This window comes from Arvicanthis niloticus, chromosome 24, assembly GCF_011762505.2.
Source record: "Arvicanthis niloticus isolate mArvNil1 chromosome 24, mArvNil1.pat.X, whole genome shotgun sequence".
Lineage (NCBI taxonomy): Eukaryota > Metazoa > Chordata > Mammalia > Rodentia > Muridae > Arvicanthis > Arvicanthis niloticus.
Window position 1 is genome coordinate 36,974,284 of NC_133432.1, and position 14,742 is coordinate 36,989,025.

Here is a 14,742-nt window from a genome sequence, read left to right on the forward strand (position 1 = left end):
TCACAGTTTATGAGACAGGAGTTATAGATGATTATGCTGGAGAAATTAAGATTATGGCTGCTTCATCCATGGCATTGTAATTGTACCTGCTAGCAAACATATTGCTTGACTTGTTTTAGTTCCTTTGCATCTGCTTCCTTAAAAATGTGTTAAGAATGAGAGAGTACAAGATGGTTTTGGTTCCTCTGATATGTATTGGGTTCAATCTATTACTCACAAGAAACCTAATTTTAAGCTAATAATTAAGGGAAAGGTATTGAAGGATTAATAGATACTGGGGCTGATGTAACAATTATTAGAGGACAAGATTGGCCTTCAGCTTGACCTTCATCTGATACTCTCACTCAGTTAAAAGAGATAGGTTATTCAATTAATCCAAAACAAAGTTCAAACTTAAGATTTATGAAACTAATGGGGTATTACAGCCTGACTTGCCTACTCCAACTGCCATTCCAGTAAATGCATATAGAATTATTTTAGATCTAGAAGATTTTTTATACCATTTCTTTACATTCCTGGTAAAGGTGGGAGGTTTGCATTCAGTGAATTTGCTTGTAAATTTTGAGAGCCCATGAGTGATATCATTAGAAAGGTTTGCCTCGAGGAATGGTTAATAGCCTTACATTATATTAAAAAACTTAGTTGTTGCTTTAATACAAAAAGAGTTTGACTCTTCCAGTATATATTATTCATTGTATGATATTTTATTAGCTGATCTCTCTGAAGGATTCTTTCTGCAAGCCTTTGATCTAGTATAATGAACTTTAAAATTTTGGAGTGCTTCTTGCTCCAGAAAAGATTCAAAGGCAATATGTTTTTAACATTTGAGACCTCAGTTAAATCCTACACAGATTGTGGCACAGAAAATTCTAATAAAAATGGATAGTTGGGGCTAGAGAGATGGCTCAGCTGTTAAAGGCTAGACTCACAACAAAAAATATTAGGGTTCAATTTCTAGCAACTGCATGGTGAATCACAATCATCTGTGATGGAATCTAGTGCCCTCTCTGGCTTGCAGGTGTACATGCAGAAAAAAAATGGTTTACTTTTAATAATTTTCAAAAGTTGTTAAGAGATATTAATTGACTAAAACCTCATCTTAAGCTTACCATAGGAAAACTTAAACCTCTATTTGATATTCCAAGGGGGATACAAATCCTAATTCCCCTTGACAATTAACTAATAAAGGAGAAATAGCTTTGCTGAAAGTATAGTAAGCTGTTAGTTATCAACAGATAAATTATATACACTATGATAAATTATTCGCTGTTTGTGTTATTACTACTCAGGTGCTCAGAGCAGCCCTTTGGCAAAAGAAATCATTAATCTAGATTCATCTTTTTTCTATCTGTAAGTAAAATTTGAACATCCTATTATAAAATTATTACTGTATTAATACAAAATTGTATGATAGAATCCTAAAAATCTTTTGGATGAGTTGTTTATACCTTATTCCAATAGCAATTAAATTGATTATTGAAAAATAATGATATTTAGCCATTACATGGGGAACATTTTAGGCAAATTTGATAGTCATTATCCAAAAGACAAGTTGTTACAGTCTTTCTCTATGCATGCTTTTATATTTCCTATAAATTTGCATACAGCCTATAGAAAAGATGTTTACTTCATTTACAGATGCCTCATCTACTGAGGAGGCAGTATATGTAATTAGATCACATGTTCATTTTCTTGAGTTTCCCCTGCTTCAGCACAAATAACTAAATTATGTGTTGTAGCCACTGTTTGAAATGCTGAGACTTCAAGCTTTCAATTTGTATATGCATAGCCACTATATGGGTCACAATTTAGAATTGCTTAAAATTGTTCCTTTTTTAGACATTGCTAATTCTCAAATATTATAGTTATTTATAAAAATACAGCTAAATTTATAAAACATGTACTGTTCCTTGGCTTTGTAGGACATTTAAGAGTATTGGATTGCCTGTACCCCAGGGAAATGCCATGGAAGATTTGTATACTAGGCAGATTGTGGGCCTTGTGAAACAATTGGCCATGCAATCTTGCTCTTTGAATCATCAAAATAGCAATGGCTTGAGGCAATAATTTGGCCTTTCTGGAGAGTGTATAGGTTAAATTGCAAAAATTTGTTCTCAGTGTTCTCAATTCTTTCATAATGGTCTTAAGCCTTGAGGACTTATATGTAATCAATTATGGCAAATGGATGTTACACATTTTTGATTTTGGAAAATTGAAATTTGTATAAGTGGATTGATACCTTTTTAGACTTTCTAGTTGCAACTGCTGTAACAAGAGAAGCAACTACAAATATAATTTGTTATTGCCTATATTATTTTCCTCTGCTTGGTGTTCCATATCAGACTAAGATAGGTAATGGAACTGGCTATTACAGTTATTTGACTACGGTCAAAACATTTGAGATGTTTTGTTGACAATTTAATATTACTGAGATTCCTTATAACCCAATGGGACAAGGAATTGTTAAACTTCCACATCACACTCTAAAAAAATTGGTTTTTAAAACTAAAATGGGTAAATTATACCCCCAAGGTCACCAAACACACACCTTGCTTTTGTCTCTTTGTTTTAAATTTTCTGTAAAATGATGCTAAAGGTTAGTCTGCAGCAGATCACCACTGGCATCCAGTCACTTCCAGGTCACTTGTCAGGGTCATGTGGAGAGACCCCCTAACTAATACTTGGTATGGTCCCGACCCTGTTTTAATTTGGGGTCGTGTCTCAGTCTGCATTTTCTCAGAAAAAGAAAATGGAGCCTAATGGCTGCCTGAAAGACTGGTCCATCAAGTGGACATAGATCTTGAGCCTAATAATTATGATGCTAATAATGAAGATGGCTCAAAATCCTTATCAACCAGCTGATTTAACCTGGCATGTAGTCTCCATCAATACTTAAAGCTACCCACTATGTCTAATCCCTGTTAATCAGCAGTTGGATTAGATACTGAGACATTTCTGCTTTCAAACTTATTTTCTACATTGCTTGAATAAATAATGTTGCTTTTAACCTTTGAACCTTGTATTTTAAGCAGATTGATTGCCCTCACACAGAATTGCTCTCAGCAAGCTCAGCTATTCATCATGGCAGTTACACATCACTGTGAAGAACTGCATCTAGTGCATGCCCACATGTTCTTTGGTCCTAATGTGGCTTTGGTCTTATGGAAAAAAGTGTGCCAATGATGGGTGGTTAGTCAAAGATAGGTGAGTGTCCTTGAGCTCCTATAAACCTAAGATAGAGGCATACATCAATATGCTATGTATGTTTTCTTGAGGATGGGTAATATAGGAGCAATATAGATGCTAACCTAAGCCATGCATGGTCGCCCAGCCACTCTTTGCCCTAGACGGGATGAAATCTTGTGCCCTGTCCAGCTGTTGGCACTGCTTATCTTTATAAAAACTAAAAAGGGGAAATTGTGTTCTTCCCCCAGGCTTGAGCAGGCCTGAAAGACCTTGTTTACCACAGTGGACCAAATAATAGGACTCAAGTGGTGTTACTCACCTTGGCTGCAGGTTCAGACTGCTACAAAAACTGACAGGAATAGACTGCCTGCTGAGCTTGCCTTGAGATATCTCTGGCTGTGAAAAAGGATGGGTTCCACCACCCATCTCTGGCTGAACTAAGATGGGGGTGTGACTTTCTCTTTAAATTGAGAGCTTAACATTAAAACTTTGACCCTTGATCAGAATATGTTGTCTTGGCTCCATCTTTTCTCTCACTCTCCATTCCCCTTTCATTCCCAGCCCAGCTTTCAGGTGAACCCAGTTATCCATGGCCACAAGTGGCTACACCCATTGGCATAGGGGGGAATTTTAAACAGAACTCCAATGGTATATGCTCTAAGATCAAGAATTGATAAATGGGACCTCATGAAGCTGGAAAGCTTCTGTAAGGCAAGGGACACTGACAATAGGACAAATCAGCAACCTACAGACTGAGGAAAAGTTTTCATTAACCCTACATCCGATAGAAGGCAAATATCCAAAATTTATAAAGAACTCAAGAAGTTAAACACCATAAAGCCAAACTACCCAACCAAAAAATGAGGTATAGGACTAACAAAGAATTAACAACAGAGAAATCTCGAATGGCTGAGAAGTTCTTAAAGAAATGTTCAAATCATTAGTAATCAGGGAAATGCAAATCAAAACAACCCTGAAATTCTACCTTGCACCAATCAGAATGGCTAAGATGTTGGTGAGGATGTGGAGAAAGAGGAACACTCATCAATTGCTGGTGGGATTGCAAACTGGAAAAACCACTCTGGAAATCAGTCTGGAGATTCTCAGAAAATTGGACATAGATATACCTGAAGATCCAGATATACCACTCGGGCATATACCCAAAAGATGCCCTACCATGCCACAGGGACACATGTTCTACTATGTTCATAATGAACTTGTTTATGATAGCCAGAAGCTGAAAACAACCCAGATGTCTCACAACAGAAAAATGGATACAAAAAATCTGGTTCATTTACACAATGGAATACTACTCAGCTATTAAGAATGAAGACACCTTGAGTTTTGCAGGATGGAACTAGAAAATATCATTCTGAGTGAGGTAACTCAGAGCTAAAAGTACATGTATGGTAGGTACTCACTAACAAGTGGATACTTAGCAAAATAGTACAGAATCCAGGATACAGTGCACAGAACTCAAAAAGGTTAACAAGCCAAAATGCCCAAGTGAAGATACCTCAGTTCCAAATGGGAGGGAGAAGAAAGCAATCACAGGAGGTGGGAGGGAGGGAAAGAGGGTCCTCAGTGGGAAAGGTGACAGGGAGGGGAAGAGGGGAACATGATCAGGTATTGGGTGTGTGGAAAGTACCAAAGTCCCGAGGGCCAGCAGAAAGAATGGAAACGGGCAACCTTGGGAGGTAGGAGGTGGGGGACCCTCCAGAGATGTACCAGAGACCAGGGAGGTGAGAGACTCTTAGGACTCAAAGTGAGGGATCTTAGATGAAGTGCCCCACAGTGGGGAGAAGAAACTTGTCGAGCCTGCCTCCAGCAGAAAGACAGGGCATCATGTGAGGGATGTGGTTGCCATCCCTCAGTCAAAAACTCTTGACTTGTTATTGTTCCTGTCTGAAAAAAAAAACTGCAGGAACAAAAATGGAGAAGAGCCTGAGAAAAAGAAAGTCTAGCGACAGGCCCAAAGTGGGATCCAGCTCAAGGGGAGGCCCTAAGGCCTGACACTATTATTGAGATTATGGAATGCTTACAAAAATGGGTCTATTATAAATGCCCTATGAAAGACCTAACAAGCAGCTGAAAGAGTCAGATACAAATATTTACAACCAACCAATAAACACAAGCTGGTTATTACCGTGGTTGAATTATGGAAAGACTGAAAGAAGCTGAGGAGGGTGACCCTGTAGGAGGACCAGCAGTCTCAACTAACCTTACCCCCAAGATCTCTCAGACAAACCACCAACCAAGCAGCATACACCAGCTGATATGAGGCCCCCAACATATATACAGCAGAGGACTGCTGATTCAGTCAGAGAAGATGCACCTAACCCTGAAAAGACTAGAGGCCTCAGGGAGTGGGGAGGACTGGTGGAGTTGGAAGTTGAGTGTGTGTGAGGACATCCTCATGGAAGGTAGGGGAGGAGGTTTGGGATGTGGAGCAGTCAGAATGTGGACCAGGAAGGAGATAAAATCTGGAGGTTAAAAATTATATAAATTAAAAAAAAGAAAGGTAAAACTCTGTGCTATAACCCTTGACTTCTTTTTGGGAGGATGGGAGACTTTAATGATTATTTCTGTTTTTTTTTAGGTGTTATAGGTTTTTTAAAAATTATTTATCTCTTCTTGATTTCAGTTTGTTATGTTGTACCTATTGAGAAAATCACCCATTTCTTTTTAGATTTTTCAATTTGGTAGAATATAATTTTTAAAAGTATGTCCTTAAGATTTTTGGAATTTACTTGGTGTCTGTTATATTTGCCTTTTCATTCCTAATTTTGTCAATGTGTATATTCTCTCTCTGTCTTTCAGTTAGCATAAGAGTTTGCTTATCTTGTTGATGTTTTCAAAGAACCAACTCTTTGTTTCATTGGATCTTTTTGTTATTCTCTTTGTTTTCATTTTATTGATTTCAGCTCCTTAGTTTGTTTGTTTCTTTCTTTCTTTCTTTCTTTCTTTCTTTCTTTCTTTCTTTCTTTCTTTCTTTCTTTTTTGGTTTTTCAAGACATGGTTTCTCTGCTTAGCCCTGGCTGTCCTGGAACTCACTCTGTAGACCAGGCTAGCCTCGAACTCAGAAATCCACCTGCCTCTGCCTTCCAAGTGCTGGGATTAAAGGCATGCGCCACCACTGCCCAGCAGTTTGATTATTTGATAGTATGAGATTTTTCCTTTTTAAGAGTATTTTGCTTTATGTAGGCACTCAGGGGTATGGACTGTGTTCTTAGTACCACTTTCATTTTGTCCCACAAGTTTGGGTATGTTGTGTATTCATTTTCATTGTATTCTAGAAATTCTTCACTTTGTTTCTTTTTGACTCATTGGTTTACTCAGTAAAGACTTTTCAGTTTCTGTGAGTTTGTAAGCTTTCTGTTTTTTCTTCTGTTATTTTTGATATGTAGTCAGATAGGATGCAGGATATAAGGGGTTATTACAGTTTTTACCTATGTATTGATACTTGCTTTGTGACTGAGAATGTCTTTTTGGAGAAAGTGTCATGAGGTATTGAAAAGAATGTATATTCCTTTTTTTGTTTGAATGGAATGTTCTACAAATATCTGTTAGGTTCATTTGGTTTATGACATAACATAACTTATCTTCAGTATTTCTTTTTTAAGTTTTGTCTGGATGACCTGTTTATTGGTGAAAGTGAGGTATTGAATTCTCTCACTTTCAGTGTGGAAGAGTCAATATGTGATTTAAACATCTACTTTACAAAAGTTGGTGTCCTTGTGTTTGAAGCATAGATGTTAAGAATTGATTTACTATTTTCGTGGATTTTTTTTCCTTTAATGACTATGTACTGTCTTTTCTCATTTTGTTTTTTAAGTTTTAATTTTTGAAGATTATTTTCTTAGATATCAAAATGGCCACACCATTCTGCTTTTCATGTTCATTTACTTTAAATATATTTTTCATCCATTTACCCTCAGGTAATGTCTGTTCTTGATACTATATTTTGTTTCCTGAATGCAGCAGAAGGACAGATCCTGTTTTTGAATACATTCTCTTTTATATTGCCATTGATATTGAGAGACATCAATGACCAATGATTGTTAATTCCTGTTTGTTGTTGTTGTTATTGTTGTGTGTGCACATGTGTGCATGTGCAGATTTGCATGTGAGTGTGCATGTGTGGTCTTCCCTTCTCTTGGTATTGTTGGTGTGATCATTTGCTTCCTGTATTTTCTTGGATGTAGTTATCCTCAATGGTTTCGATTTTTCCTTCTAGCACCTTTTTAAGACCTAGATTTGTAGATATAGATTGGTTAAGTATGAAATTATCAGGGAATGTCTTATTTCTCCATCTATGGTGATCAAAAGTTTATGTGAGTATCACAGTCTGAGCTGTGATTTCTTAGAGTCTGCAACACATCTTTCCACGACCTTCTGGTATTTAGAATCTTCACTGACAAGTCTGATTTAATTCTGATATTTGTGCCTTTATATGTTACTAGGTCTTTCTTTTTTCTAGATTTCTTTGTTTTGTATGTTTAGTGATTTGATTATTATGCAGTGAGGGCATTCTCTTTTGGTTTTCTGTATAAACATATAGTGTATACGGTTCATCTTATAGTTTTATAGACATCTCTTTCAAAAGGTTAGAAAATTTTTCTTTTATAGTTTTGTTGAAAACATTTTATGGGCCTTTGGGCTTGAATTTCTTTCCTTCCTCTACTCCTGTTACTGGTAGATTTGGTCTTTTTATATTGTCATAGGTTTTCTGCTTTCAATATGCATGCTATGCTGTATATAATCACAGAAGTTAAGTGACTGGCAAGTGACTTGGGCTGAGGTGAAGATCTCCCAAGGGAATAGAGTATATTGATAAGAGGGATAGAGTAGACTGAGATGCTAGAATTAAATGGTAATGGGAATGAAAAAGGGACAAGAAAAAAGTATGATGCAGGACAACTTATACTAGGGATCATAAGAAAGCTGGATATTATAGAAGCTTTCTAAAATATATATGCCTATGAAAGACATGTAAATGAAGTCATAAAATAACAGTGTCTTTGCCTCAACTACAGCATTTTATATCAGCAAGTGGAACCTTCATTGTCAGGAATGTGTTACACGTAGTGAGTGATTGGCCAGAAATCACAGATTATTTCAAGTTTGTTGGTTGTGCTCCAGAAACTGATGGTAAAACTTTATTGCTGCATACAAGACTTACATATAAAGGCACTCTTCATGCTAAGAGGAGGAATGTAATCATCTCCCCAGATGCAAATCCTGACACTTACAACTGTAACTTTCCTAAATGGTATGTTGTCACAACAATAGCACAGACATTCAGGGAATAACCAAGTAGTCTGATTGGTTTTAAGGCCTACTTTATGAAATGAACCCAATCCTGATTCTTCCAGTGTAGTGTAGTGTAGCGTACCTGAGACTGGGTAAGTCATAAAACAAGGTTAAACTAAGTAACATAGTTCTACCAAGAAAACATAGCAATGAAAGAATGCCTAGTGACATTATCCTGTACACTTACATCAGTAGTTTACTCAGCTCTTGTGAGGAAAACTTTATCTTGCAGGAGATGGGAACAGAGACTCACAACTGGATAATGTGCAGAGAGTGAGAGACTTGAGAGTATTTAATTCTAGATGGGATTTTTCTATTAAACTCCTATACCATCTATGGTGAAGAGAATGCCAAAAGAACTGGAGGGAGCAGATGACTTTAAGGAAACAGTGTCTTCCAGAGACAACATAACTGATACACATATGAATTCACAGAGTCTCTGGCAGCATGAACAGGATCAGATCAGGTTCAACCCAGACAGTGACCCAGCACTGAGAGGGAGAAGTGGATACAGGATCATGCCCCTAACCAAGAAGCTATCTGTTACTGATACCTGCTTGCAAAGAAAAAACTAGTTTTCTTAGATAGAATCTCATTAGATATATTAGTAAAAGTTCACACTAGGCTGAAGATTAGTTGTCCAACACAAAAGGAACTCAATGGTAGGTAGTTTTGTGGGGTTTTCACACATATTGCTTTGTTTGTTTATCAACTTATTGGTCTTTTGCCTAAATACTTTGGTTTCCATTTTTTGTGGGTTTCATTTTATTTTATTTCATGTGTATTTAATTTCTTCTTTTTTTTTTTAGAAGAGAGATGGAAAGTAGAGTTGTGTAGTTGGGTGAGTAGTATGTTGGGTAGGGGAAACAGTATGATCAGAATATAATGTATGGAAAACATTTTTGAATAAATGAAAAAAATCCAAATAACCCAAAATTTGCATTTTGGTATGTGAGTATGCAGTTAGAAAGCTAAAATCCAGAATAAAAATTTTCAGTTTCAAAGGTAATTTTATTTTTAATTTTTGTAAAATTGTATAGCTTATATAATATAAAACACATCATCTAGTAATTTGTACATTTATGCTATTTTTAGTATCTCAATAATATTTCAAAAATTTACAGACAAAATTTAAAATATTGATATATAAAATTGTAAAAATGTTATGCAAATGAAAATATCAAGAAAAATATGTAATATAATATAAAAAATATTTTAAATCTTTTCATGCAAAATGTTTTGTTCATTTAACTTTCATCCTCTAACACCAGTCAGATCTCCACCAACTCATCATCCACTCAACTCCATCCTTTCTCTTTCTCTGTTTAAAAAAATCAAAAAAACATGAAGACAAAAACCCAAGAAACACACACACACACACACCCTAGCAAGAGACCAATATGACAAAAAGTGCCCAAACACAGAAATATGATATAAAAAGATAGATTTTTGAAAATCTATCCAAGTACCTATGAATTACCTGGGTATAGGGCCTGTACTGAAATGAGCCTCCACTGGAAGAAACTTCTCTTAACTTTATGAGAGGGTGGCTATTGCAGATAGCTTCTTGGGGTAGAGGTTAGCTCAAACAAGATGTGTTTTATTACATGTAGTTTAAAGTGTTACAGTTATACCCAACTCACCTCTGTAATTCCGATGGCCCATTCTATCATGTCCTCAGATAAAGATAATTGTTGACCAAGTGAACTATATGGGGAAAATTGTCCAACTTTCACCTTAAGTTCAAGACCTTCTGGAAAGTTCCAGTAGTTGAGAATATCATACTCTGCATTCAATTTCATTTTTACATCCAAATTCACTTGTTCTCCAGCAGGATTAGTAAATTGCATGTCCTTCAGAAAAGGGTGCAGCTAAAAAAGATAGATTATGCATTACCTTATGATGAAGTTAGTACCAAAATGAAGACAAATAACCCAAGTTTTAGGGAAAGTCTCTTACTATTTAAATGTTTGGTGCATAATGCAAATTTAACACAGTATATAAAAATGTAGGACAAATAGCAGCCTATGGGTAGTTATGGTGTGAGATTTCTGAAAATGTCAGTTCAACAGACAATTCTTAATTATACACCAAAGTAATTAGTAAATGAATGAAAGTCAGGTAATTTTCTGTTTGTCTAAGAAAAGTTAGACCCATCTATTTATTTTCAAATTAACCTGTCTTGATTTGCTTTCTGTCACATTGTTTGTTAAAATGCTTACAGGTTACAGTCCTGAAGACTGAAGAAAGCCAAAGCAAGAACTCAAGGCAGGAGCCTGGAGGTAGGAAATGAAGCAGAGACCATGGAGGAATGTGATTCCTGACTTGCTTCCATGGCTTACTCAGCTTTCATTCTTATGCAACTCAGGACATCTTCACTAGGGATGGCACTGTCCACAGTGGTTTGGACTCTTCCATCAATCATTAATCAAGAAACTGCCCCACAGACTTACCCACAGGTGTATCTGATACATGCAATTACTCAGTTGAGGGTACCTCTTCCCAGGTAACTCTCATTTGTGCCAAATTGAAAAAAAAACTAGTCAGTACATTGCTCAAAGTAAAATGAGTCTTTGAATACCTTAAGTGGTGTTAGATGCGATTCTTTAAGTGTCAAGAGTAGTCTTCACATCACTTAAACATATCAATAGTTCGTGTTACTGGGAAATAGCTCAGTTGGTAGAATTGCCTAGCATTAGTGAAACCCTGTGTTTGATACTAGCTCTGCATAAAACTGACCATAGTTTTACATGTCTGCTATCTCAGCACTCAGGATGTATGTAGGAGGATCAGAAGTTTCTTGTTGTTCTTGGCTGCATAGCAAATTGGAGGCCACCAAATTTAAGCATATTAGATAATTCATAAACCACCACAATGACATCAACAAAGAAATAGTTTTTCTTCCTTCTCATTTAAGCAAATGCTTAGGTGTATGCTGGAAGGACCTCATATCTTCCTACAGAGACACTTATTCTATTCAAAACATTTAGAAAATGAAATCATCACAGATATCCATAAACTGATAAATGGATAATGAAAATGTGGTACATTTACACAATGGATTATTATTCATATGTAAAGATGAATGGAATTATGGTAATTTTAGGAAAATGGATGGAACTGAAAAACAGCATACCGAATGAAGCAATTCAGGACCAGGAATGACAAGGTAACATGTTCTTTGTCATTTGTAGACCATAACTTTGAATGGTTAGATTTTAAAGGTTAATCTGGGATGTCAATAGGGACCAGAGACTTATAAAGAACATATGAGGCAAGGATAAGAGACAATAGGTGTTGCGTAGGAGGTACTGGAACACTGAAGTTATGGGAAAACACTGTAGGTAGAAAGGTTTAAGCTGCGATGAAGTAGAGGACAGGGAAACAATTTAACTACATATGTACAAATAAGGCCTATGGAAATCGATTGGTATTTTTTGTCTACTAAAAACATAATTAAAAACTTCAATTGGAATTGAGGCCCCTTGAATTATTGGATATTCCTTCTTACCAAAGCCAAAAATTGTGAAGCAAAACTCCTGGGATTGGGTATAGATTAATTTCTTATGAATTGCTTTTCAGGGAAATCCACAGATCCCCCAAACAACTCAGCCTATTGACATTGCTTCTGCTTGTCCTTTAAGTGATATATTATTGTTAAAGGTACCAACTAGAACTCAGCCTAGAGTCCTATGTCTAGTCTATCCTTTAGGGGTGGAAGCCATGTATACATTTGGGTACTGTGCAGCTGCAATCCCTTTTATTATGATAATAATCTTTCTATCTACATATTCTCACTGGGAAGACAGTAGCATGAATGTTACAGTGAATTTGAAACACACATTGTCAGAGGGGATTCATAGCTTCTACTCATGGTGGGACATGAAACTGTCCTTAGTGGGCAACATACTCTGTTAATTTGCTAAGTGGGTATGGTGTCAAACTGCTTTCTAAATACTTGTGTTTATACTCATATGTTAGTTTTAATGTCAGTATTAATTAGAAGAATTTTTTGGCATGAGCAGTGGTTGACACAAAAGTTTATAAGTGATCAAACTGATAAGAAATAATGACTTTGACCTATACCAAAGTTTGAATGATAAAATGTCCCTCATAGGCACAGATATTTGTACAGTTGGAGCTCTGTTGATGATACTGTTTTCAGGGAGGATTAGGAGATACTGCCTTATTGGGGAAAGCATGCTATTGGGTGTGTACCTTCAGAATTTGAAGATTCACCTCACTTTCAGTTTGCCAGCTCTGATTCATTCTTCAGTTAGAGGGTACAAGCACTCAGCTCCCTGCTCTGACTGGAAACAGGCTTTCTATGTCCTGCCATGTTGTCCTCACAGTTATGGCTTCTAAACCTCTAGAACTGTATTATGAAGAGATCTCAGTTTTCTGTTAGTTGCTTTGATCACAGTGTTTTATCACAGCAATAGGAAAGTAATTAACACAGAGGTTATTAACAAGGAAAGTATTGCTGTGAAGAACACAATCATGTTGTTTTTTGGAAGAATGTGGAAATCTGTGGAACTTTAGACTAGAAAAGCAGTTGATTGCTCTAAGCAGAGATTAAAGGGTCTTTCTAGTAGAGCCTGGAAGACTCTATTAAGAACATAGTCTATGTACTGTGAAGCAGATTAAGAGGGTACAGAAAGGAAGAAACAGCACCAACTAGGGTAGCTGCCATTCCTCTGATAATTTGGGAGTGAAATTCTGTTTGCCTCTGCCTTTTTCCTAAAAACATACTCAAAGTTTTTAAGAGTGGTGATCTAATTTCTTTGGTGGGTGAAATTTCAAGACAGCCCAATACTGAACCTATGACATCATTACTATTACCAACTCTTACATAGATTTAGAATGAGAAAGAGTAATTGGGGCAGAAAGAAGTAAAAGCTATGGCTTGTAGAGAAGAAGAACTTTGGGGAGCTAATGCTGCAAACACTGTGTATGGTAGAAGAGAGGCTGTGATTATTGTGGATATTAGTGCCATTAGGAAGAAGCCTTATCTGCTTCAGAATAAAGAGAAGAATGGGCTTAGGTCAAGATCTCGAGATAAGTTTCCTACTTGTTGTTTTTTTTTTTTTTTTTTTTTTTTTTTCCTTTTTGAGACAGGGTTTATCTGTATAGCCCTTGGCTGTCCTGGAATTCACTCTGTAGACCAGGCTGGCCTCAAACTCAGAAATCCACCTGCCTCTTCCTCCCAAGTAGTGGGATTACAGGTATGTGCCACCACTGCTAAGCTTCATAAAGAGCACTACTTCATAAAGAGCTTAATGTGCTTTTTTTCTGTTCGTACACATCAAGTGAGCAAAAGCATTGTTGCTAATGTGAAAGAGTGTAGGGGGAAGATGAATTATAAACTGGCAGCCAAACTTAACCATGTTGAATATGTGGTGTTGGCTTTAGAGATAAATAGAATGTAAGAGTGATTACTTCTCCATGGTTTAGGATTATTGCCAAGATAGGTCAGGATATGGTACAGAAGTACCTCTGTGTAGGTCCTGATGGAGCAGGAGATCCTGAGATGCAATTATGTGAAGCTGTGAACATGAGCATTGGTTGTAGAGGAGATATCAGGATGTTGGAGATGCCAGAGTGGTCAGAAATCTGTCAAGGAGGCTGCATATAGAAAGTGGGACCATCCTATGAGGAAGATGTACATTGCTGGCAGCAAAGCTGGAGGGGTGGAGCCCTTTGAAATAAAATTTGCAGACATCAGATGTGGAACCACAGGAGTCAGTGTTTGCTTTGGTGGGTTTCAGTCTGGATTTGGTCCTGTATGTAAATGTAATGTGCGTTTTGCACCATTATGTATTAGTAATAAATAACTTGCTTTTTGATGTAGCAGGGATTTATACTTAGTGATTACTTTGAGTATCAGAAGTGAGTTTGGACTTTTAAATAGCACTGAGAGTATAAATGACTATGCAGAATTTTTTATTATAACATGACCAAAAACATTTGGAGTCTAGAAAGTGGAGTATGGATGTTCGATGAGAGGAGGAGCAAAAAGACAGTGTTCTTTGAATGATAATCTGCTATTGCATACCTGAATCTATTGCAGTTGTTATTACCTATGCATGACCTGCATGAAATTGTACTCTTTCTGATGCATTATTCAGTAGTGAGTTTCCATGCCCCCTGAAGTTCTATGGTCAGTCAGTGGTTCCAAGAGAGGCAGTGCCATTCTTCACATTGTTGTAGCTAGTAATAGATTGCCCATTGTAAATAACCCTA

General features: G+C 36.6%; 1 protein-coding gene across 1 annotated transcript in view; it reads right to left on the reverse strand.

The window, feature by feature from the left end:
- LOC143438265 (vomeronasal type-2 receptor 116-like) overlaps nt 1-14,742 on the reverse strand; it is a 70,420-nt gene that overhangs the window by 26,372 nt on the left and 29,306 nt on the right. The window contains exon 4 of the mRNA XM_076923956.1: nt 10,143-10,370. Within this exon, the coding sequence (XP_076780071.1) occupies nt 10,143-10,370 (228 nt within the window). The remainder of the gene's footprint in view (nt 1-10,142; nt 10,371-14,742) is intronic.